The following is a 26298-nucleotide window of genomic DNA, read 5'->3' as shown; positions in this document are numbered from 1 at the left end:
CTGTAAAATGGTGATAGGAGTTCCCACCTGATAGGACCATCCTGAGGATTAGACGGTTACTATCTGCTTAGAAAAGAGGTCAGCAAACCTTACAATTTCCTTACTATTATCATCCAGTCTCTTGTCATAATTACTCATTTCTGCCATTGTTGTGGGAAAGCAGTCATAATCCGTAAGTGAATGGGCATGATTGTGCTCTAATAAAACTTTATTTATAAGAATAGGTGGCAGGCTGGATTTGGCCCATGGGTTGTAATTTGCAGACCCTTGGCTTAGAGCAGTGCCTGGCACATTGGGCTATACATCCAGTTATTTACTAACGAACTCAATGTACAGAAAGATTTCATATTTGCTGTGAGGGATCTTCCTATGGACCACGCTACCACTTATGTGAAGTGTTTACCTTCTTTGGCCACGATTTCTCCAAAAAAGATTTCCAACATTTCTGGAAGCAACAACAAAAACAACTAGACTTTACTGAGCATTTACCATGCACCTTGATTAGGCCAAACCTTTTATATACTTAGCTCCTGTGATCCTCACCATCACTTCACCGCACGGGTCCTTCTTGTGTGTTACCTTCATTTGGCAACATAGAAAGTTCAGAAAAGAACTTTGCCCAAGGTTGGGCCAAGGTCTGACACCCATGGCAATTAGCGTGGCACCTGGGACATCTTAAATCAAATACACATCTGTCAAATGAACACACGGACACACTGCGTCTAGAGTCACAACATTAATGTCCTTCTGTTTCAGTAGCTTGTCAGTAACTTCTAAGAGCCTCAGTTTCTGGGGCGGGGTGGGGGGGATAAAATGGGCAAATCACACTTCCTGAGTTGCTGTGAGTAATTCAAGAAACCTACCCACTTGAGTCCAAAGTCAAACTGCTGACCGGGGCTGACCAGATCCTTAGGAACTGGCTCCTGCCTGCCTGACCTCATTCCCTCTCCTCCTCTAGGCTCCAGCCCGAGCCCTCCTCAAATACACCAACGTCATGCCCACCTCCACCCAGGGCTCTTGCTGGGCCCAGAAGTCTGCACCTCAGAGAGACCACTCTGACTACCTCAGCTAAGTAGGCCCACCCCTCTCTAGCTCATCACCCCTTTATTTCCTTCTCAGCAGGTATGGTTAGCTGTTAACTACCCTATTTTCCTCTTCACCTGAATGTTTCCCCTGCTTGACCAGATGCTTCCTGAAAGCATGTCTCTGAGGGCGCCCTGTCTCTCTCACTACTTGGGTTCCTCGCCTAGTACTGGGGCATGGTTCAGGCAGGTCAGTTCTCTTCCTCCTGCTCCTCCTCCTGGTGGTGGGGGGGAGCCCCACTGAAGGTCTGGGTGGTCCCACACTCAAACAAAGCTCCTTTATAAAGCAACCAGATTGCAACAAAGCTTACAACACTGAAAGTCATTTCCCCCTTTTATCCCTCTAAATTCTTCACTTCCTGAAAAAAAAAAACACACACACACACACAAAAACAAAAAAAGCCACCAAGGGCCTTTGGGCCTAATCTGGCCTAAGTTGCTGGGCAGAGCTCACTCAGCCTCTTCAGACAGAGGGTAAAAAACAACTCAAGTCAGATGGCTGGCTGGCTGGCTGACCAGAGAACCACTGTGGCCTTGCATGGCCTGTGCAGTCTCCGGCTGCGTCCAGACCTGCAGAAGATCCCTCCTTCCCAGGACACCTTTAGTGACGAGTGACCCTGACCCATGGGCTTAGCCGATGAGGGGAAGAAAATAAACACTACAGGATCAATGGTTACTTGTCTTCCAGTTTAAGACAATGTGTCAGACTGAAACAACCCAAATAGTTGTTAACTATATAACTGATAGTGTAACCCAGAAAGTGTAGGTATATAGCACATGAAGTCATCAAGTCTTACAATATTAAGGCTAGAGAAGGCCCAAATAATAATAATATAATAATAATAGCAACAGTACCATTTGAGTACTCAGTGCCTGCCAGGTGTAGTGCTAAGTCTTCAACATGCTTATCTCATTAAACCCTCTCAGGAACTGGGGCGCCTGGGTGGCTCAGTCAGTTAAGCCGCCGACTCTAGATTTTGGCTCAGGTCATGATCTCAGGGTCGTGATACTGAGCCCCGAGTGGGGCTCTGGGCTCAGTGGGGAGTCTGCTTGGGATCCTCTCCCTCTGCCCCTCCCCCCACAGTGCTGCCTTGTAAGCATATGCGCACTTCTCTCCCTAAAATAAATAAATAAATCTTAAAAACAACAAAATCCTCTCAGCAACCCTAGATAGGGGTATGATTATCCCCATTTCAGAGAAGAAAACAGAAGGTCAGAGGGGTAACAGGACTTGCTCAAGGTGACACACCTGGTAATCAGCCACACTGGGAATTTGTACACGGGCTGGGCAGGTTTAATAAAAACTGTCAGATGCTTCTTTATTTACCTTAAAACAGAACAAAAACAAAAAACAAACCAGGTCCCAGCCATCCCCCCCAAGAGAAGGAGTCTAAAGAGGCTGTTTAGTTTTATCCCTTTACCCTTCCTTTACCCTTCCAAGTGTTCCTGCTCCAAAGGCCCGGACCGAGTCCCACCCGGTGGAAAATGGGGTCAATGCAAATACAGTCACCCTCCCCCAAGTGCTGCCCCTTGACGAGGAGAGAGGAGAGGCGAGTGGTTCTGAAGCCATTGCATAAGTTGCAACCTGTCCGGCCGCGACATAATGACAATCAGTCCATCTTGGTTGAGTCACTTGGGTTCCCCCGATGAACAATGGGATAATGGTCACAGCAAACCCTCACATAAGGGTTAAGAGTCCCTGAGTTTGGCCAGTCCTTGAAAAGTTAAGTACAGAATGACCACAGGATCCAGTGACTCCACTCCTAAGTATATACCCAAAAGAGCTGAAAACAGATGTTCAGTCAAACACTTGTACCCAAGTGCTCACAGTAGCATTTTTCTTTTTTTCTTTTTTTGATTATTTATTTATTTATTTGACAGAGAGAGACACAGTGAGAGAGGGAACACAAGCAGGGGGAGTGGGAGAGGGAGAAGCAGGCTTCCCGCTGAGCAAGGAGCCCGATGTGGGACTCAATCCCAGGACCCTGGGATCATGACCTGAGCCGAAGGCAGACGCTTAATGACTGAGCCACCCAGGCGCCCCAGCATTTTTCCTAATAGTCAAAAGATGGAAACAATCCAAATGTCCATCAATGGAAGAATGGATATACAGATGGTGGGATAACCATACAACGGAATACTATTCAGCCATACAAAGGAATGAAGTACTGATACAGGCTACAACATGGACGAGCCTCGAAAACATTATTTACGCTAAGCGAAGAAGTCGGTCACAAATGGTCATGCTATTGTATGAGCCCATTTATATGCAGTGTCTGAAATAGGTACAGCCATAGAGAAGGAATACAGATTGGTGGTAGCCAGGGGCTGGGCAGAGGGGGGGAATCAGGGAGTGATACTTAATGGGCACAGGTCTTGGAAAGGAAAATGTCCTTTCCTCACCCCCAAAGGGGACACTTCCAAGTGGTTGATTTTGTTATGTGAATCATGCCTCAATTTAAAAGTCACTGACTACAAGCTAGTTGATGATGATCTAGGATGAAGAATTTACCGAATGGAATATGATAAACGTTTGGTAAACGGGAAAAGCCACCAAGAGTCATTCCATGCAGTAAACATAGAACATGCCAGGAACCATGGGGCTGAGGGGCCTGGGGGTGGGCAAATGCCTCCTGGGGGGTGCCTGAGATAGGGCGGGGTCTTTGCCTCTTGGAGGAGGTGACATTCAAGCTGAGATCAGGCAGAGGAATAGTGACTGCAAGACCTGAGGAGGAGAACACACTGGAAGGGACCAGTGGGTAGCTGGGGCCTGGGGGGCAAGGGAAAGCAGCAGGGCTCAGGAGAGGTAGCCAGGGGCCGGCTCAGAGAGGCCCCAGAAGGTGGTCTTCCAGCTTTTACTCCTGTCAGAACCTCACTTATAGTGGTGGAAACTGAGGCAAATCACTGTCTGAACTTAGGTCTGTTCCATTCTAAAATCCCTGCTCTTAAAAATGATATAACCCAAGAGAAGCAAGAATACAGCTCAATGGATACTTGGACAGGGTGAGGCCAGTGGGCCATGTGGACATGGAGCAGGGACAGAGAGTCCAGCTTGCGAGAGGGGAGGCAGTCAGGGAAGGCTTCCAGAGAGGACGTAATGCCGGATTGAAAGAGGAGGAGTATGCCTTATAATGGAATAAGGTAATGAACGGCACCCATGGCAAAGGGAACATAAGGGGCTTCACAGACTCAAGAAGTATCATGGGGCCAAATCATGAAAGGCATCTACCCAATTAATATTTACTGAAGGCCTACTATGCACCAAGCACTGTACAAGCCTGGGGACATGATGGTGAGCCAAACAGGCCCAGCCCTTGTTCTCCTGGGGCTTATCATCTAGTAGGGAACAGGGATGTTAATAACAACAGTTAACACATGGTGCTATGGCAGCCAGTCTCCAGGGTGGCTCCCCGTGATCCTCTCCCCCTAAATGCCCTGACATTCACACCCTACACTGAACAGGGTGACCCATGTGACCAATAAGATACTGCAGAAATAACAAGGTGTGCTCTCCATGAGCAGATGATAAAAGACATTACGGCTTCTTCTAAACTCTCTCCTGGATCACATGCTCCAGGGAAAGCCATGTCCATGGGGCACTCAAGCAGCCTCTGCAAGGCCCACATGGAGAGGCTTCCTACCAAAAGCCAATGTCAATTTGTCATCCCTATGAGCAACTCATCTTTGGAAGGGATCCGCGGCCCCAGGCAAGCTTTCAGAGGACTGCATCCCTGGCCCACATCATGAATCCAACCTTGTAAGAGACCCTGAGCAAGAACCAGAGGGGTCATCCCCAAATTCCTGACTTGCAAAAACTGTAAGATAAGAAGTGATTATCACTGTTCTAAGCCTCTAAGTTTGCAGATAATTTGTTACACAGCATAGATAACTAATATAAGTACTTACCAAGTTTTTTGGGGTTAACTCTCTTAATCCTTACACTGAGCCCTTGAAGTAGATACTATCATGACTTTCATTTAACACATAAGGAAACTGACGCACAAAGCATTGAAGTGCTTTGCCTAAAGACCAGGGCATGGAAGATGAGGATTTGCATCTGGGAATCCAGAGTCTGGATTCTCAACCTCTACACCATAGCTGTCAGTGTGGCTTCAGGTATACTTCATTCACCCATTCATTCATTCATTCAACACATATTTATCATCTACTAAGTGCCAGACACCGTTCTAGGTCCTAGGAGAAGACAAAGTCCCTGCTTTTCATGGCACCTACATTCTAGAAGGAGAGACAGCTAATAGACAAGAAAACAATCAAACCAGATGACTTCAGATGGTGGTAAGTGCTTTGAAGAAATAAGCAAGGAAACTAGTCAGGGGAAGAGAGCTAGGGGTGCTTCTTCAGACAAGGGGGCTCCAGAGATCTGCATTTCTGAGGTGACATTTGAGCAGAGATCTGACAGGAGGAGGAAGAAGCTGCCATAAGAAGATCAAAGAGATAGGTAGTCCAGGCAAAGAGAACAGCTGGTGCAAAGGCCCTGAGGCAGTAACTGTATGTTGGAGGAATGGAAAAGCAGCCAAGGGTAGCTGGAACTGGACAGGTTAAGGGAGAGTCGTAAGTGATGAGGGTCTAGAAAGGTGGGCTGGGATGGAATCACCAGGCCTTACCAGGCACCACATTAAAGCCTGGAGTTTAGTCTGAGCACAATGAGAAACCACTGGGAAGTTTTAATTTAAGAAGGGGAACAATATGATCTGTTTTATCATTTAGAAGGATGCATATTTCCCAATCTGTAAACCAGAACCCCTTTGTCTACTGCCTGATTCCAACTGTCCTCCCGTGATGTCCATACAGCAGGCCACCATTTACAAAGTACAACAAAGTTACAAACGCGGTCCCTTCCGAGCCTCCCAGCCATGCTGGTGGATACAAGTTCATAAAGCATCATTTGTGCAAGAGACAGGGAAGACCTTTTAGTCAGAGGAGTCAGTTAAGACACTTCTAAAAAAGATGCTTAGAGAGTCTCCTTTAAAACCCAGCAAAGATCCAAGCTAGATGAATGTTATCATGCCCTCTGTAGGGAAACCAGGGTCAGCATCTTAAATGTGATGGATTGTGCTAAAATAAGAGGAAGATAAATGGAAACCAACTAGGAAAATACTTGAATGGCTATCATTGAAAGGCTGAAGTTGAGCTGACACCAGCACTATTAATAATGAGCTAGAAAATAATTAGCATCGAACGGAACTTGACTTCTGTTTTCTGATTCCTGAGCAAGTTCCCAGGGTTTGGATCTCTCTAGATGTCTTTCTTCTTCTTTTCTCCTTCTAGATGTAGAGAACAATCCAATCAGCAGGGCCCAATGCCCAAATCTACAGTCATGGTTTACTGTAATTCCTTGTAACAAAACTTCTATTCTCAAATTGAAATAGAGGAAACGCTGCTTATAAAACTCACAGCAGGGTCTTGTGTTTTGTTAAAGGGCAAATGTAAGATGGGAATGCTGTAAGGAAGCCCGTCTAGGTGCTGGTAACTCTTCTGTCTCGACTGGATGGCAGTTGTACATGTTTATGTAAAAATTCACAGAGTTTACACGTCACTCTTAAGTTTCACTCAGTAAAAAAGGACAGATTTTAACACTTGGCTGGCGACCATTTTTTGTGCCTTTCTATGTACCAGGCGTGTGGTGGGCACTTCACAAATTTTTCTCTCAACTGATCCCACCACCACCCTCGTCCCATTTTACTGCTGAAGAATCGGAGGCTCAGAGAAGGCCAGCCACTCACCAAAGATCACACAGCAATAAACAGCCCAGGCAGAATTCTTTTCCAAGTCTGTCTAACTGTAAAGCCTGAAATGTCTGGGAGGCAGGCACCTCGTGGCAGAATGGTAGGGCTGGCAGGGCTCTCACACTCTTTTTCAGTTAACAGATAAGAGATCCCTAGAACAGTAACGGGAAGGCACCACACGGTCGGGACTCCCACTCTGATGCTTCTTTGGGAGAGGGCATGCACCCTCGGAATTGGGCAAGGATGGGTTGCAGAAGGGAGAGCAGGAGAAAGAGAGATCCGCTTTCCCCCAAAGCCAGGAGCGCCCGGCGCGGGCAGGTGGCCAGGGGCTGGGCCCGCTCCAAGCCCCGGGCAGCTCGCCCGGCGGCCGCCGGGAGCGCGGTCCCGGCCGCCCTACCTGGGTGGATGAAGGGCTGCCTGCTGCGCCTGCCTGGCGGGAGCGCACTGGCACTGGACTCGCTCATGGCTGCGCCCCGCGCCCCCGACAGGCCACCGGAGACCCGCTCCGAACGCCGCCGCCGCCGCCAGCTCCCGGAGCCGAAATTCCAGGTTCCGGCGCGGACGTCACAGAGGCCGGGGCGGGGCGGGGCGCGGCGCCGAGGCGGCCCTTTCCCCGCGCGCCGCCGCCGGACCCCCGGGGGCCCAGGCGCCGGGTGGGAGTGCGGCGGGCGGTGGGAGCAGGGATCCGAGCGCAGGCCCCGGAAGGCTCCACCCAGCGGCCGAGAGAAGGGGCGACCTCCCGGATGTCTTACTAAATTTAAGAAGGGTTATTAATAAAAATAACCGGGGCTCTGAACAAGTGTATCTAGAAAGTTACCATTTGGGTCCAAACAGTTGGGTGGGGGGAGAGTATTTGTACATGTTTGTAAATGCGGGTGGGGAGCTGGGAGGCTCAGTGCGGTGCAAGGGAGGATGTCACCATCAAATGAGTTTGTGTTATAAATTTCACACCATATTCATGTTTCATCGCTAGACATCTATCCGTGGCCAGTTTCAAACAAAATTGAAAGTAATTGCCAAGTATAAATAAATGTAAAATGATTAAGTAAATGTAGTTCTATGTGCATTGTATATAAGTAATTGTCAAATTAAATAAATAAATGAGGAAGTGTAGATAAATCTCCTGTGCAGGATTCCGGATAATTTATATATAGATTCTTCAAGGAAGTGGAGCCTAACTCTCCACTCTAAATGGGGGGCTGCACACTGTGATTTCCTCCCAAACAGGGCAGTATGGGTGGAAGGGCAAGTAACTTTACCTGGGTAATGCTTGGCAAACACTTTCTCAGACAGACATTCAAGGTCAACACCCATAATGATAAGTCACGTTGATGGTATGCACTCCTGGTATGATGTGATGAGAATTACACTACCTGTGGGGTCTCTGTCCCCAAAACCTGTCACCCTAGTCCAATCATAAAACAGACAAACCCCACACGTGAGACATTCTAACAGGATACCTGGTTACTCCTCCCCCCAATTGTCAAGTTCATCAAAAAACAGGGTGAGTCTGAGAAACTGTGAACAGCTAAGAAGAACCTGGGGAGACATGACCCCTGTAAGTGTAGCTGGGATGGGGAAGGGTAGGGACGTGGAATGAAAAAAAGGAGCACCTACTGGGGCGCCTGGGTGGCTCAGCGTCCTGGGATGGAGCCCCACATCCAGCTCCCTGCTCAGCAGGAAGCCTGCTTGTGTTCCTTCTCTCACTGTGTTTCTCTCTGTCAAATAAATAAATAAAATCTTAAAAAAAATAAAGGAGCACCTAAGCAAATCTGAGTAAAGGATGAACTTTAGATAATAAGAATGTGTCAGTATTGGTTCATCTATTGTGAAAAATGTATCGTAGTGAGATAAGATAGTAGTAATCAGAGAAACCGAGTCTGGGGTGTATGGAAACTATGTACGTTCTCTCTGTACGAAACTCTGTACTCCCTGGGCTATTTTCTGTAACTCCAAAACTGTTCCAAAATAGAAATTTTATTTATTTATTTTACACTAATTGCTTGGCTCAAAATAAAGACTATTTTTACTGTAGTTAAGGGTGGGGTCACTGGGTTTCCCTTTTGAACCTAGTTTCCTATTATTCCCTGAGTGAGCTGGACCACATGCCTCTACCTCTCTGAGCCTCTGTTTTTTCCACCTGTAAAATGAGGATATATTACTAGGTCCTGGTCTGTAGTGAGAATACTCACCTGAAATGCCTGGCAGAACGTTTGGGGGAGCAGGGGGAATCCTAACCTGGATGCCAATATCATACTTACACAAAAGAAAATCCAAAGATATGATTTTTTAAAGATTTTATTTATTTGAGAGAGATATAAATGAAAAAGTAATATCATAGAGGTACTAAAAAAAGAAAAATGAAGTTGTTTTTTTTTTAAAAGGATCACCGAGGATGCCTGGATGGCCCAGTGGGTTTAGCGTCTGCCTTCAGCTCAGGTCATGATCTCAGGGTCATGGGATTGAGTCCTACATTGGGCTCCTTGCTCAGCAGGGAGCCTGCTTCTCCCTCTGTCTGCCGCTCCCCCGCTTGTGCTCTCTCTCTGACAAATAAATAAAATATTTTTAAAAAGGGGGGGGTGCCTTGGTGGCTCAGTCGGGTAAGCGTCTGCTTTGGCTCAGGTCATGATCCCAGGGTCCTGGGATCGAGTCCCTTGTCAGGCCCCCTGCTCAGCAGGGAGTTTGCTTCTCCCTCTCCCTCTCTTGCTCTCTCTCTGTCAAATAAATAAAATCTTTAAAAAAAAAAAGTATCACCGAGGGGAAGGCCTTACTGAGTTTGACCCAAACCCAGAAGCCAAAGAAGCATGATAAATCCAACGACATAAAAATTTAAAATTCTGCACCATAAGCAATGACATTTGTACAAGGATATTCTTTGCAATGCTGTTTATAATAGCAAAAGACAGGAAGCAGTCTAAATCTCTGTATGTAGGAGGCTGGTTAAATAAATTTTGACACCTATGTCCAGCTATTATATAGCTCTATAAATAGACATATAGGAAATTCTGCATGGAGAGGTATATAATTGACAAAAGCAAGATGCAGAAGAAGTGTATTAGGTAAGCTACCATTTGGGTAAAAAAAGTTTATGTCTGTAAATGCATAGACTATCTCTAAACAAGAGTGGGGGGTATTTAATGATTATCTTTTTTTTTGTACTGCGTAGATGGTATTACCTATATGTATGTGTTTGTATTTTGTATTTTTATTTTTTTTTAAAGATTTTATTTATTTATCTGACAGAGAGAGACACAGTGAGAGAGGGAACACAAGCAGGGGGAGTGGGCAGAGGGAGAAGCAGGCTTCCCGCGGAGCAGGGAGCCTGATGTGGGGCTCGATCCCAGGACCCTGGGATCGTGACCCGAGCTGAAGGCAGACGCTTAACGACTGAGCCACCCAGGCGCCCCTGTGTTTGTATTTTTTAAAATTACCTTTAAAGTTTGTGGAGTGTTGACATATGATGGCTATTTCTATCATGAGGCAGTGCCTCCCTCATCCCCTCATCCCCTTGCTCATGAGAGGCCACCTCCCAGTCCCCAGTCCCAGCCTACAGATCCAGAAGGGGATGGCAGAACCCAATGGCATAAAGGGGATGGGGTGACCTTAGAGAAGATGCTCAGAACCCCAGGTGCGAATCTTCTTCCTGATGGTCTCATCTGGCACCTGGCCCTGGTTTGGGTCTGCATCCTGGGCTAGGTAGGACCTTAGATTCTCTCCATGGTGAGGGAATGAACCCAGGCTCCTGAAGGAGACTCCTTCCTCCCAGCAGAGGACTAATTTTACAGGAGTAGAAATAGGGTGGTTCTGGGGCGCCTGGGTGGCTCAGTCTGTTAAGCATCTGCCTTCGCCTCAGGTCATGGTCCCAGGGGCTCCCTGCTCAGGAGGGAGTCTGCTTCTCCCACTCCCTCTGCTTCTCCCCACCTCCCACTTGTGCTCTCTCTCGCTCACTCTCTCTCAAATAAATAAATGAAATCTTAAAAAAAAAAAAAAAAAGAAAAGAAATAGGGTAGTTCTTTGGGAAAAGATCATAAAAATCTCCTGTTGGAAAGAAGTAAAAGAGGAAGAAGCCTGTCAGTTAGAGAAGTAAATTCAGACAGAAGGATGCCCAGTAAGACAGAAAACAACAAGAATGAAATCCTTGATTCCCTTAATTGCTTTTATTTCAAGGGAAGGCACATGTCTTGCAACAGCGCCCCCATCTCCTTTCTCAGTTTCAGCGCTTTATTTTTACTACTTGTTTTATCTATTTTCCACACTAGAACGTAGTGTGGCTCTGTGAGGGCTCTTTTTTATTATTAGGGGAATAATAGTGGTAATAATAATAATAACAACAACAGCTACTGCTTATTGAAAAATTACTTTGTACCAACACTTTATCATGCATTACTTCACTTAACCTTCATCATTCCTAAGAAGACAATGGGAGCCTCTAAACCTCATTTTATGGAGAAAACAGCCATGTTTTTCCCTAAGAGGCGGAGTGGAATCACTTCTGTTTCCTCCTTCCCACCATCCCCCAGCAGATCATCTACCCCAAGCACCACTGCTTCCCCCAAGGCAAGGACTGCTTCCTGACTATCTCCCTGCCTTGTCCAAACATTGTCCACACAGCAGTCAAAGCCAACTTCTCAAAAAGGAAGTTGATCTTGTCATTTTCCTGCTTAAACACCCCCTTCTCCTTTGGTTTCCTCTTGCCACTTAGAATACACACTCACTCTCCTTATGGTGTGTGAACCAGGTTTTGCAGGATCCCCCCCCAACCCCATCTCCTACCATCGCCACTGTGGCTGGCCTCCTTTCTGCCCCTTGAACACACCTAGCATGTTCTTGCCGGTGGGCTTCATGTTTGCTGTTTCTTTATCCTTGGAACCTGCATTTCACACTTGCCCTGATTTTGTCTGCTTCTCCCTTCCCATGGCAAAAGATGGTCACATCGCAGCTCCAAGTTTTCATAAACTCTGCAAGGACTGAGTGGAAGTCTGTGAGTCATAATTCCCAAACCCTGGGTGGGGAGAGTCTGATATACTTAAACTGATATACTTGACTTAAATCAAGAGTAAATTCCTGGCTCCATCAACCGTGTTCTTCATGTAGGTTGTCCTGGTACAAACAGTGTTCCCTGTGTTAGGAGTTAGATGGACAGTTACGTAGTCAGGGCCAGGGTCCCCAACAAGAAAATATGGAGTCAGGACAGCTAAAATAAAACAGCACTAATATCCTGCTTTGCAGCTTAGACAGGACCGCACTAGCATTCTGCTTTGCAGCCTTTGCAGAAATGACTTCCATAAAATGTCCTAAAATAAGGCAATTAACCACAAAGCATTTGTCAATATCACGGGCAAAGGGCAGTTAGACATAAGCCCCTAGATGTCAGCAAAAAAAGACCATCAGCATGTTGACATTAACCTAGTAGGTAGACAGATACGTGACCAAAGCCCTGATGGGCACAACTCAGCACACCATGATTGCTTAAGGCAGTTCCATTGAAGAGCTCATAAAAACCCCTAAACTTAGAAACTCCGGGGGCAACCCTCTGGGCTCCCCCCCTCTCCGGGAGCTTTATACAGTTACTCAATAAACTTTGCTTTTCTGCTCACCATTCTTTGTCTGGTCTACCTCTTCATTCTTTGAAGTGGGGTGACCAAGAACCATGGGCACTAAAGGCAGAGAAATCCTACAACACCTGTGCATCCTACTTATGTAGTTTTGGAATGTTGGTGAGGTCTGGAGCTGATGGCCAAGAAAGAATTCTTTTTTTTTTTTTTAAGATTTTATTTATTTATTTGAGAGAGAGAGAATGAGAGATAGAGAGCACGAGAGGGAAGAGGGTCAGAGGGAGAAGCAGACTCCCCGCTGAGCAGGGAGCCCGATGTGGGACTCAATCCCGGGACTCCAGGATCATGACCTGAGCCGAAAGCATCGCTTAACCAACTGAGCCACCCAGGCGCCCCCAAGAAAGAATTCTTGAGACTTCTTTGGTGCAAAGAAAGGTGGTTTTATTAAAGCACGGGGAAAGGACCTGTGCCTTAGGGTTAGGAATGTCACACATATCCCTCCTGGGTTGCGGGGTGTCAGCTTGTGCTTTGTCCTCAGCTTGCCTTCTGCTCCCTCATCACTGATGCCTTGGAAACATCCTCCTGCCTCCACCAGTTGTCATTCCACAAGTTGCCTAAAACAGAAATGCTTTGTAAATTGTAAACTTCTAAGTAAATGTTTACATAGTAGCTTGGCCGTGTAAGAATCATGTAACTATGCGGTTGCAAAATTGGACAAAGGAGAGAATTTTATGTACCAATAGATAACATGCAAGTAAAGCCGATCATTTTAGTTCATTTATGGAAAAAGAGTTAGCCAATGTCTTTGCTACTTTGAATTTTCATGGGTAATTTAAGATCGCTGTTGGTTTGTTTGCTTTCTTCCTCATTTGGTTGTTGTTTTTGTTTTTACTCATTTTTAATGTTGTATAGGCTGATTTGCTTCTATTTGGCAGCAGTGATAACCCAGTGAGATTCTCTTAAAGGATAATGGGAATTTACTGGAAAGGTAGTGGGCAAGATGCTGCTGAGCCTCAGAAGGAGATGGAAACAGTTATACCAAGACATTAGCAGTAGGGGCGCCTGGGTGGCTCAGTCGTTAAGCGTCTGCCTTCGGCTCAGGTCATGGTCCCAGGGTCCTGGGATCGAGTCCCACATCGGGCTCCCTGCTCGGCGGGAAGCCTGCTTCTCCCTCTCCCATTCCCCCTGCTTCTCCCTCTCCCACTCCCCCTGCTTGTGTTCCCTCTCTCGCTGTGTCTCTCTCTGTCAAATAAATAAATAAAATCTTAAAAAAAAAAAAGAGGTTAGCAGTAGTTATTTCTAGGTGATAACTGTAGAAGTCTATTTTTTCTTATTGCTTTTCTGTATTTGCCAGTTTCTTGACAAAATTACATTCATAATTGAGAAATGAAAATTATTATTTTTAAATAATATATGACAGGACATCTGTTCTTTATCAGTATGTTTTCTTTTGGGTTAAACTCTCAATAGAAAAACACAAAGATGCTGAACATACAATTTTTATCATTGCTACAACTGATAATAATAACATAGTTCTACTGGTTTGTGTGGTCACAGAAAAACCATTTCACCATGGAGTCCTCAGATTTCATATTTGAAAAATAAATGGATTAGGGCAGAGGTTCTTAACCTGGGGTGATACCCACCACCCATGGGGCACTTTAGAAATGTGGGGAGGCAGGTTAGCAGTTACCATGGACAGGGGATGCTACTGACCTAATTCAAAGGTGAAAGCCAGGTTGCTCCCTAACAATAAGCTGGTGGCTCCCATCCCACGCAATCAACATCCTGTTTCCTGGGACACAAACCGCCCAGGATCCGAGCAGACATGCAAGCAGGTTAAAACCCATTCTAATGATCTGAGCCAAGAACCAAACTCTGACAAACACCCAATATTTTTGTATGATTTCAACCTGTATTGAATTTTCCAGGAACACGGCTACCGTGTACATTGAGGAGAGTATATATCATCTAGCTTCTGTTTCGGTCAAGAGTTATTCACTATTTCAGAAAATCAAAGCCGCTCAGGGTACTTGGGTCACCACTGATGTGGGAAACAAAGGCGGAAGGAAATGTAGGTAAAGTTAAATGTCCTTATAACCTGCAGCCCATTGACAAATACTTGAGGCAGGCAGAGTAACATTCCCCCGGGAAGCTCCCAACTGTCTTTTTTTTTTTTTTTTTTTTAAGATTTTATTTATTTATTTGAGAAAGAGAATGAGCAGTTGGGAGGGGCAGTGGGAGAGAGAGAGAGAGAAGTAGACTCCTTGCTGAGCAGAAAGCCTGATGCAGGGCTCTATCCCAGGACCCGGGGAACATGGCTTGGGCTGAAGGTAGATGCTTAACTGACTGAGCCACCTAGGCGCCCCAAGCTCCCAGCTGTCCTAACGTTAATGCCTTGTTAGAGGGGGGGAAAACAAACAAAGCTGGACAATTGCAAGGCCTCCAGTATCCTGTGAGTCTTCTTTAGCATATGAAAATCCTCTTGGAACTTCCCTTATACTTACTTCCCCCAACCCCAAAGTATATAATCAGTTGCTCCTCACAGTCCCGGGGCAGCGGCTCTTTCTGCCCACGGGTCTTGTCCCTGTGCTTTAATAAAATCACCTTTTTGCACCCAAGACGTCTCAAGAATTCTTTCGTGGCTGTCGGCTCCAGACCTCACCCACATTCCAAAAAAAACTGCATCAATCACTACTACACCTCTGCATCGCTCTGCTTTTGTAGCTGAAGCCTTTGAGATATTTCTTCTAGAAGACATCCACTATTTCATGACTATTATCTTCTTCTAAATATTTGTGTTTTATCTTTCTTCTTAGACCTGGGTCAGGATATTGTTTGGTTTTCCACATTAGCTGTGCAGGTAGATTGATAGCACGTGCAGGGAACACTGCCTGCAGAGAGCCATGTGGCTCACTCCCTTGCTTCTCCTTCATTTAAGCAGACTCACATGTCCCTTGTTCACTGGCCTTCTTCCAGGCCACCTGTTTAACACTGCCGCCTCTGTTGCCCTACCCTCCCAGCCCTCTGACCCTTGACTTAAATCAGGAGTAAATTCTTGGGGGGTGCTTGGGTGGCTCAGTCAGTTAAGTGTCCTACTCTTGATTTTGGCTCAGGTCATGATCTAAGGGTTGTGAGATGGAGCCCCATCTCGGGGTCCTCGCTCAGCGTGGAGCCTACTTAAGATTCTCTCTCCCTCGGGGCGCCTGGTTGGCTCAGTCAGTTAAGCTTCTGCCTTTGGCTCAGGTTGTGATCCCAGAGTCCTGGGACTGAGCCACACCCCCCCTTCCCACTCAGCAGGGAGTCTGCTTCTCTCTCTCTCTCTCTCCCTCTGCTCCCCCCTCCCCGCCCCTGCTTGTACACATACACATTCGCTCTCTCTCTCAAATGAATAAATGAAATCTTAAAAAAAAAAAGGATTCTGTCCCTCTCCCTCTGCCCTCCCCCTGCTCCCACCTCTCTCACTCTTGGCTCCCTCAAGAAAAAAAAAGTGAATTCTTGGCCTCATCAACCATGTTCTTCATGTAGGTCGTTGTCCTGGTACAAGTGTATGACTTTTTCATGGCAGTCATTATCTTGTAATAAAATATACAGCTGACTGCTTTCTGTTTATCGTGCGTCTCCCTCACTAAAAGGAAAGTCCCACAAGGGCAGGGATCCTGGTGTGTCCGTGGTCACTGATAGACTCCACATGGCTAGACGGTCCAGCACACAGGAGGAATTCAGTGACTCCAGCTGCTTGTATAAGTTGGGTTCCTGAAGTTCATTTGAGGATTATAAAGGGGGATCCAGACTCTAGTCAGCTCCTGATGAATTTTTTTCTGGAAATGTGAAAAATAACGGGGTGAGGGAGGGGGAATCTCTCTTCCTTTCTGGTATAAATTGCTCCGTGATTTTTATTTTTATTTTATTTATTTATTTTTTTTAAAATATGGTTTCTTTTTTTTTTAAAGATTTTATTTATTTATTTATTTATTTATTTATTTATTTATTTGAGAGAGAGAATGAGAGAGAGAGAGAGAGAGAGAGAGAGAGAGAGAGAGAGCATGAGAGGGGGGAAGGTCAGAGGGAGAAGCAGACTCCCCGCTGAGCAGGGAGCCCGATGTGGGACTCGATCCCAGGACTCTGGGATCATGACCTGAGCCGAAGGCAGTCGCTGAACCAACTGAGCCACCCAGGCGCCCGCTCCGTGATTTTTAAATACAATATTTCTTTGCTTGTGGTCATGAAAAGTAATTTTAAGGCAAATTGCAAGGTAATTCAGAAAAGGTCAAACGCCTCTGAGGTCAAGAGAGGCTGAGCCCACTTTTAGATTTTCCCAGGCTCTTGGAGGCCAGCAAAGGGCTCTTCGCAAAGGTTCCCTCCCTGCTGGAGAGAGCTCAGCTGCTATTTTAAAGACCTAAGTGTTTGTGATCTTGCCTCCATGAACATCCACACTGGCCTGTCCCTTCCAAGGGAGCCCGGAGATGGACCAGGGGCCTGTCTGGAACACACTTCCTTCCTGCCTCCAACTCCCTACTTGGATTGCAGCCTTAAACCACTCCTTCGCCTTCCCACAAAGCACAGACCATCCCCCTCCACCCTGGGATGATTCAGTTTTAATCTCCTCCCGCCCGGAGCTGCATCCTAACAAAGGCGAGGAGTATTCCCCCGGGGGGCTGCTCACAAGCCTAAAAACCAGCTGTTAGAGCGACGGTGGCTCCTTCAGTGACAGGGGAGAAAAAAATCGCCCTCTCAGCTTGTTTTGCACGCACCACCAAACTGGAGCACAGGACAATTGCTACATTAAATTTTTATTATATACCTCTAGGTCCGTCTGTGCATCTGTGCCTATGAGTGTGTCAAGTTGCAAAGACTTCTTTCTCAGGAAGGACTGTTTTATTCTGCTTCGGTATCCTTTTTCATGTTGAAATGTCCTATTTGTAGAAAGATATGGCTAAGAGCATGGGCTGAGCCAGACAGCCTGGGTTGGACAGCTAGCTCTGCCACTCACTGTGATCTGAGGCAAGTTGCTAATCCTCTCTGTGCTCCAGTTTTCTCATCTATCAAGTGATTCTAAGAGCAGTATCTACCGCCAGCACAGGGCTGGGACTAGAGTAAGGCAGGCAGGGGGTCTAGGGGCACCATTTAAGGAGATATCCAGGGTTGCAACTACAGGGTTGGCAGCTGGGCGTATCTCCCTCCTCCACCCTTCCCTACTTCCCCCAACCCCCGTCCCAGCTCAGCTCTTAAGACTGTTGGAATGAGGTAAGGAAGTCAATTCTATAAAGCACTTAGAACTGTGCCTGGTCCAGAGTAAGTGGTATATAAATGTTTGTTAAATAGTTATTTCATTAAATGTTTGTGTTAGTAAATGGTGATTTTTCTTTTTTTTATGTAATTTTGCCTGGTGTTGGCCATGTGAAAAAAAAAACTGGTGACCCCAAGTTTGTTCCCAAAGTGCATAGGAGAAATGTTATTGTTTTATATACTTCATAGTCCAACACGCCAGGAGGCCCATGACGTCGGATTGTCTCGCTATTGGTGATGTTAAATTTGTTCGCCTTGTCGACCTGGGGAGTTTGGGAATTTTACTTCCTTGGTTAAGTTTGTTCTTCGGTATTTTATTCTTTTTGGTGCAATTGCAAATGGAATCGTTTTCTTAATTTCTCGAGTCTGGGAATTTTAAAGCGCCAAGTTTGGACCATTTTGACTCGCTAGCGTTCCTGCTCTGTAACCAAACCAAGGCGAGTTCACACCTTGGTGAGTCATAGAAACGGCATCAGGTGAGTCGTGGCAAAGAGAATTTGCAGCAAATGAGATCGCAAGGGATCGCTTCCAAAGCCTTGACTCTCCAAGAGAGGGCGAACGGGTATCTTGGGTTTAGGATTAGGATGACTATTTAGATAGGGAAGCCTTGTCATTGGATGTAGAGGTGGGCATAAGACCGCGCATGCGCCTTAAGGAAACGTGCCTATGCAGACCTTGTATGTTATGTAAATGAGGTTTATGCTCCTCTGTGAGGCGGAGATTTTAGTATCATAATGAGATGAAGGTAATGGTGGGTCGTTCCCGGTCCATCTGTGCAGGCTCCTAGGCGGTTTAGCTCAAAGGGTCTGGGTGGTCTGGCCAACGGGAGGTCTTCTCAAGGGTCTTGCCCTCCCCCGGAGGGGTGGTTTCGGGTTTCATTGGCCTGAGGTAACAGATAAACCGGAAGGAAGAGCTTAAGGAAAAATGCCAGAAAAAGGCTAGTGAGTACAAGCAGGTGGACCGTAAAAGTCAGGCCTTGGGGTCTAGCTGGTGACAGGTTCGTTCCTTCGTGGGTTATCGGTAGAGAGGACACCAGGTGGGGTTGTCACACAGAGGAAATTTTATTTGTAGTAAATAGGACATCATGGGGAATAACTTGCAAAACTTTAATTCCTCAGGTAGGGGTGAGTGGGTTTCTTCTCTTTAGGGTTAGGATGAATATTCAGAAAGGGGAGTCTTGTCATGCATGGAAAGGCAGGCAAAAGGTTGCGCAGGCGTACTTAGAAAACATGCCCATACATGTATCCTATGTTGTGTTCTTAAAAGCCTGTGTTCCTCTTTTGGTGGAGATTTTTTATTTTTTATTTTTTTAGACTTTGTTCATTGATTTGAGAGAGAGAAAGCGCGCGTGAGCATAAACGGGGGTGGGGGAGGGGCAGAGGAAGAGGGAGAAGCAGACTCCCGGCTGAGCAGGAAGCCCGACTCCGGGCTCAGTCCCGAACGCTGGGATCATGCCCTGACCCGAAGGCAGATGCTAAACTGACTGAGCCAACCAGGTGCCCCTTGGGTGGAGATTTTAACAATATAATGAGGTAGATGTCACTGTGGGATACTCCCTGGTCCTTCTGTGCTGGTGTGAGTCCGTGGTAGATAGAGCTCAAACTGGTCTAGGCTGGTCAGAGCTCTCCTTGTTGTTTGCCTCTAGAAGATAAGAAGAAGCGGGGTCAGTGGGGGTCCTGCTGGTGGCAGCAGTTTTAACCTCATTAACCCCATGGGGCACGTTTTCAGTCCTGCAAAAACAACTGGAGAATGTGCGTTAGGTCAGTCTTTACTTCTGAAACAGCCCTGGGAGTTTTACCATTGATTGACTCTGTCTGATAATGGTTAGGTTTTTTCCTGGCCTGGTAGGGACTGTTAGGTTTTTGCGTTCCCTTTGTTCCCTTAAAATTCTTTTTTTTTTTTTTTTAAGATTTTATTTATTTATTCATGAGCGACAGAGGGAGAAAGAGAGAAGCAGGGGGAGAAGCAGGCTCCCAAGGAGCAGGGAGCCCGATGCGGGTCTCGATCCCAGGACCTTGGGATCACGACCTGAGCTGAAGGCAGGCGCTCAACCATCTGAGCCACCCAGGCGCCCTGTTCCCTTAAAATCCTTAATCACTGAGGTTTTTGCATTTCCTTGTTCTCACACCTAGGAAGTTTTGCAAGAAGTGTGCCAGGCGAGGAAGTGCCAGTAAGGCATAGATCACGGAAAATAGCTGGGAGTCTAAAATGATTTCTATTGCATCACAAAAGCTATGTCTCATCTTGCTTTTTCTGGGGACCCCCTAACTCTTTCTGCTTATATCTGTAAATTATATTCCTTTTGTTAACATTTATGATTCTTCTTTAGGGTCCTTTCTCAGGGTCAAGATTTGGGCCAGTCGCATCTTTGCAATTTCAAAAAAAGGTGAAATACCAGAGTGATTTGTGATCATCAGCAAGAAACAAACAGTATCTGTGCATTAGAGAAACTTGTGAGCCCCCGATTGAAGAAGAGACGCAGGTCAATGACACCAATGGGATAAACCGCCTCATCTGATACAACCTCACCCATTAACTGGATCTATTCAGGAGGAATAGAGACAAATCCAAATTGTGGGGCGTTCCTGAGAGGCAACTGGCTGGGATGTTTCAAAAATGCCAATGTCTTTAAAAAAAATGGGACAAATTAAAATTAAAGGAAAAGGAGATTAAAGAAGAATAAAGAGGCATGAAACTAAATACCACTCATGATCCTTGTGGGCCTCTCCCCAGGGTTGCTTGAGTTTCCTCACAACATGGCGGCTGTCTTCTCCCAGAGCTGGTGATTCAAGAGAGAGAGCTCGAGGCAGAAGTGGCAATATCTTTTATGACTTAGCCTTGGAGGTCACATACTGTCATTTCCACAATCTCCTGCTGGTTACACAGATCAGTACTGTTGAGTGTGGGAAGAGACTATACAGGGGTGTGAATACCATGGGATGAAGATCACTGATGGGCATCTTGCAGGCTGGCTACCACCAGTACCTACCTCATAGGGTTGATTGTGGGAATGAGATGCATTAGTACATGGAAAGGATCCTAGACCAATGCTCCACATACAGTAAGTGCTTATAAATGTTAGCTTTTGATATTACTGGCCCACAGGGTAGCTTTTTCCTTTTCTTCAACTCCATATCACTGTCACAATCTTTTTTTTTTTTTTAAGATTTTATTTATTTATTTGAGAGAGAGAATGAGATAGAGAGCATGAGAGGGGAGAGGGTCAGAGGGAGAAGCAGACTCCTTGCTGAGCAGGGAGCCCGATGTGGGACTCGATCCCGGGACTCCAGGATCATGACCTGAGCCGAAGGCAGTCGCTTAACCAACTGAGCCACCCAGGCATCCTCACTGTCACAATCTTTAAGGCAATAATCATTCCATCTTTAACCTAAAAGGCTCCTCAGAATCACCTGTGGGATTTTCAGTTTAATATTGCTCTTTCAAACAATTTTAGTATCTTCTAAATATATATATATTCTCTCAGGGAATGGGGGGAGAGGGAGAGAGAGAATCCCAAGACGCGGCTCCACGCCCAGCTCGAATCCCAAGACGGCTCCACGCCCAGCTCGAATCCCAATGTAGGGTTCGATCTCACAACCCTGAGATCATGACCTGAGCCAAAATTAAGAGTTGGACGCTTAACCAACTGAGCCACTCAGGTACCCCTAAGATAATTTTAAATGGTTTTTAAATTTATGAAAATAATGCTTGTTCAACTTTACAAAAATATTATAACATTTGCTTGTCCCCAATGACACAGAAACAGGAAGAATAAAAAGTATCACCCTTCTTCATACTCTATTCTCTTTTCCTCCCTAGGAGTAACCACTATTAAGTTTATATTCTTATGACCACTTTATCCTAATTTACTGATGTGTTATACTAGTGTTAAATAATTGGGATTCTACTGTACATATGGGTGAGTGATTTAGAAATTGGTTGAACAGTTTACTTGGAAATCATGCATGTTATGTCAATGCATTTAGATGACAGTCTCCAGTCCCTCCTCACTCCCCAAAGACTGACCATTGAGAGATTTTTTTCTAGGAGGCAGGGGCATGTTCTCATAATTTGCGATTTCTTTTTAAAAAATATTTTATTTATTTGATAGTGAGAGAGAGAGAACGCAAGCACGAGTGGGGGGAGGGGCATAGGGAGAAGGAGGAAGAAGCAGACTCCCCACTGAGCAGGGAGCCCCATGTGGGACTGGATCCCAGAACCCTGGGATCATGACCTGAGCTGAGCACCCCAGTGCCCCAATAATTTGCGATTTCATGTGGAATGGAATAATGGAGTCGTGACAAAGTTTGATCCCCACATAGGTCAGTAGGCTTGACTCCATTTCAAATCTGTAATGCAATGTTGGGGAAAGTCTGTGAGCTCTGGAGTCAAGACACGTCTGGATTCCAGTGTTGGCCCTGATGCTTACTAGTGGGGTGACGCTGGGCAAGGTTTGCTTTTCTTTGTATTAATCTCTCTCCTTCAGTCTCCAGATTTGTAAAGCCACCTCATGGAGATATGAAATGAGGTCATCCATGATGTCAGGTGCCAGGCAGACTCCTAGCCTGAGGTACTCAGTCTAGCTTAGCGACGATTGCTGTCACCGCACCTTTTGGACAGAGTGCGGAACTGCCCACAAGAGGGCGCAAGTGAGCAGGTGTGAGTGCACTGCCGCCCTTGGGCTGTGGAGGTTCAGATGCCACCTTTGTATTCATTACAAATATCCCTGCAGTGTGTAAACACCATCCTCTCAGGAGATGGCAGAATAAAATTGTGTCGTGAATATAATGAGTGCTCCAGGGGGTGCAGCAGCTCTGCTCTGCCTCTGGGGAGGTTGCCTTCTGATTGCTATGGAATTTTCACAACTGTTCCCTTCCCAAAAGCACGGAGTCAAAGCCCTTTTGTGACCAAGAGCCTTGGTTTCACCACCTTTAAAATAGATGGCATCATACTTTCCATTCCCTCCCCAACAAGTTAGCTGGAGAAATTTGGGCACAGTTGGGGGCCAGTCAAAAAAGTGTTTGAATGAACACAAAGTAACATGCTCATATTTAAAAAAAAATTATTATTTTTTAGGGGGGAGGGACAGAGAGAGACTCTTAAGCAGGCTTCATGCCCAGTGCGGAGCCTGACACGAGGCTCTATCTCACGACCCTGAGATCATAACATGAGCCAAAATCAAGAGTCCTACACTTAACCAACTGAGCCACCCAGGTGCCCCCAAAAGTTTTTTTTTTTTTTTAAGATTTTATTTATTTATTTGACAGAGAGAGTCAGCGAGAGAGGGAACACAGGCAGGGGGAGCGGGAGAGGAAGAAGCAGGCTTCCCGCTGTGCAGGGAGCCCGATGCGGGGCTCGATCCTAGCACCCCGGGATCATGACCTGAGCCGAAGGCAGATGCCCAACAACTGAGCCACCCAGGTGCCCCAAAAGTATTTTTTTAAACTGGTTAATCATGGGGCACCTAGGTGGCTCAGTCAGTTAAGCTTCTGACTTTTGATTTTGGCTCAAGTCATGATCTTAGGGTAGTGAGATCCAGCCCTGCATGGGGCTCTACACTGAGGGGGGAGTCTGCTTGAAATTCTCTCCCTCTTGCCCCTCCTCCTACTCGTGTGCGCACTCTCTCTCTCTCTGTCTAGATAAATACATGAATAAATAAATTTTTCAAAAAATAAAGCTGGCTAATCATGACATACCAAATCTTATCTCATTTAACCCTCAGAACAACCCTATGTGGGGGATTCTATCATTATCCCTGCTTGATGATTGAGAAAATGGGAATCACAGAGAGGGCTAGCAACTTTCCCAACATCACACAGCTAGGAAGTTGTAGAAGCAAGTTTCAAAGTCTTGTTTATCCAGACTCCACAGCTCATGCATCTAACCACTGCACATACAGCCTTTTTGCTTGAGGTAAAGACTCCTGGACTCAGAGTCAGAAGTCATGGTTGAATCACAGCTGTTTCACCGCTGAGTAAATTTGCTGTGGGCAAGGGTCAGCAGTTTTTTTCTGTTTCTCCATGAAAAATATGGGTCTGGGGAGAGTGTGACTCTTCACTCCACTAATATCCCTCTCCTGAGGTTGTGTAGGTATCAAATGTGACACAGGTGTGAAGGTGCTTTGCAAACTGTAAAGCGAGGTACACACGTGGAGGAGGCATGCTGACAAAGTTGAAGATGCTGATGATGGTGAGGAAATATCAGGGGCTGCAGGGTCCTCGTTGAATTTGTGGGTAGGTCTCCTTCCTTCTCCTTTCTTACTCTTAGTCCCATAACTGTATTCATTCACCAAATATTGAGTGCCCACTGTGGGCCAAGCTCTGTCCTAGGCCCTGGGGATTCAACAGTCAGACAACAGAGGGGGCACAAGTCCCTGCTCTCAAAAAGCTTCCATTCTGGTGGAGGGAGGCAGATAAGACACACTTACACCTATAATGTGTCAGAGCATGAGTGCTTTGGGAAAAAATAAGCAGGAAAGAGTAGGGAGAGAACCCAGGCCGGGACAAGGTGCAGATGTAACTAGAGCTTTGAAGATCCGAGGTGCCTCTGCAGGATTGTTCTAGGACTCCTGGCTCCAGAATAGACTCTAGAGGCACAAGGACACAAGCAGGGAGACCATGAAGGGGCCAGTGCAGTAATCAAGAGACCATGGGCTGGACCAGGGAGGTGGCAGGGTAGAAACAGTGAGAAGTGGTCAGATTCTGGACATAGAGATCTGACCACCAGGACCTGCTGACAGGGCAGATGTGAGGAGTGAAAATAGGAAAGCCATTGATGATTTCTCTGAGGTTTCTGAGCTGAGCAACTATCTGCAAAAATGGAGCTGTCGCTTCCTGAGAGGGGAGGTGGTAGGAAAGACAGAGTAGAGGAAGGACCCTTGGGGATCAAGTTTAGTGCTGTTGGGTTTGGGATGCACCCTACTTTTACGTGGGAAGATGGATTCTGGTTCTGCAAGTCACATTGCAAAAGCGTATGCTTACAGGGACGGGAGGAATTTGTGACCAATTTGCAATATATCAGAGCATGTAAAGTGGTTAGCACAATTGCCCAACATGTAATTAAGTTTTATTTTATTTAACAAGTACTTAATAGCCCCTACTGTGTGGCAGGCACCATATATGTAATATTAACTCATAGTGCATGCTACCTTATTAGTCCTCACACCAACCCTGTGTGGTAGGTCCCGTTATTGTCCTCATTTTATTTTATTTATTTATTTTTTAAGATTTTATTTATTTTATTTGACAGAGACACAGCGAGAGAGGTAACACAAGCAGGGGGAGTGGGAGAGGGAGAAGCAGGCTTCCCGCCGAGCAGGGAGCCCGATGTGGGGCTCGATCCCAGGACCCTGGGATCATGACCTGAGCCAAAGGCAGATGCTTAACGACTGAGCCACCCAGGCGCCCCTGTCCTCATTTTACAGATGACAAAACTGAGGCACAGAGATTCAAGAACTTGCCCGAGATTATGAAGCTACTAAGGATATAGCAGAGCTGGAATTTAACTTGAAGTAGACTGGTTCAGAATCCCTGTGCTTAACATCTATGTTAATTATGTAATTAATTAAGTGAAGTAATTTATAGTACATGTTGGGTATCATTGTCATCGTGATCGTGGGTTCTATTCATGAAGCAGGCAAGCTGGAGACAGGCGTGCTATATAAAATAAATTCAGACTCATCATATGACCTGTTGGCCTGGGGTCTTTGCCTGGGCTGCTGCCTCTGCATAAGCCGCCCTCGCTTCTCTCCTGTTTGATTCTGAAGTTAGCTGAAGCATCACTTCCTTATGGACACCTTCCCTTGCACCCAGTAAACCCCCCAGTTATAAATTCTTACGGCATGTCATAGTCACTTTGGTTGCAATACTCACCATTGTATTTACATCACTGAACAGTTTTTTAAATTGTGGTAAAAAACACATAGCATTAAATTTACCATCGTCAGTTTTAAGTGCACAGTTCAGTAGTGCTGAGTATATTCACACTGTTGTGCAACAGATCTCTAGAATTTTTCATCTTGCAAAATCGAAACCCTATACCAAAAAAACACTAATGCCCCCTCTCCCTCCCCGCACCCTTTCTACTTTCTGTTCCCATGATTTTGACTACTTTAGGTATTTCATATGAGTGGAATGATATACAATTTGCCCTCTTGTGACTGACTGATTTCGCTTAACATAATGTCCTCGAAGGTCATCCATGTTGTAGCATGTATCAAAATTTCCTTCTTTTTTAAGGTTGCATAGAATGCCACTGTATGTACACATCATATTTTCTTTATCCAGTCTTCTGTTGATGGATATTTGGGTTGCTTCTACCTCTTGGCTATGGTGAATATGCTGCAATGGACATGGATATGCAAAATCTCTTTGAGATCTTGCTTTGAATTCTTTTGGATGTATACTCGGAAGTGGATTTGCTGGATCAGATGGTAGTTCTGTTTTTAATTATTTAAGGAACCGTTTTCCATAATAGCTGCACCAAATTACGTCCCCACCAACAGTGCACAAGAGTTTCATTTTCTCTCCGTCCTCGCCAATACTTGCTATTTTCTGTTGCTTTGATAGTAGCAATCTTAATGGATATGAGGTGATATCTCATTGTGGTTTTGATTTGCATTTCTCT

The 26298-nt window shown here is 45.8% G+C and overlaps 1 protein-coding gene across 3 annotated transcripts in view; it reads right to left on the bottom strand.

Moving 5' to 3' along the window:
• Positions 1-7447, bottom strand: part of TMC7 (transmembrane channel like 7) — a 45487-nt gene extending 38040 nt beyond the window's left edge. The window contains exon 1 of one of the 3 annotated variants that reach the window (XM_073899453.1): positions 7227-7447. In XM_073899453.1, coding sequence (XP_073755554.1) covers positions 7227-7293 — 67 coding nt within the window. In that variant the 5' untranslated portion in view covers positions 7294-7447. The remainder of the gene's footprint in view (positions 1-7226) is intronic. The other 2 variants (XM_073899452.1, XM_025855496.2) reach the window with 2 other exon arrangements.
• Positions 7448-26298: the final 18851 nt, after the last annotated feature.

Source organism: Callorhinus ursinus, unplaced genomic scaffold, assembly GCF_003265705.2.
Source record: "Callorhinus ursinus isolate GAN/ISIS: 27379988/994484 unplaced genomic scaffold, GSC_fseal_2.0 scaffold13, whole genome shotgun sequence".
NCBI lineage: Eukaryota > Metazoa > Chordata > Mammalia > Carnivora > Otariidae > Callorhinus > Callorhinus ursinus.
Note: the sequence above shows the minus strand (reverse complement) of the source record. Positions and strands in the feature narration are given on the sequence as shown.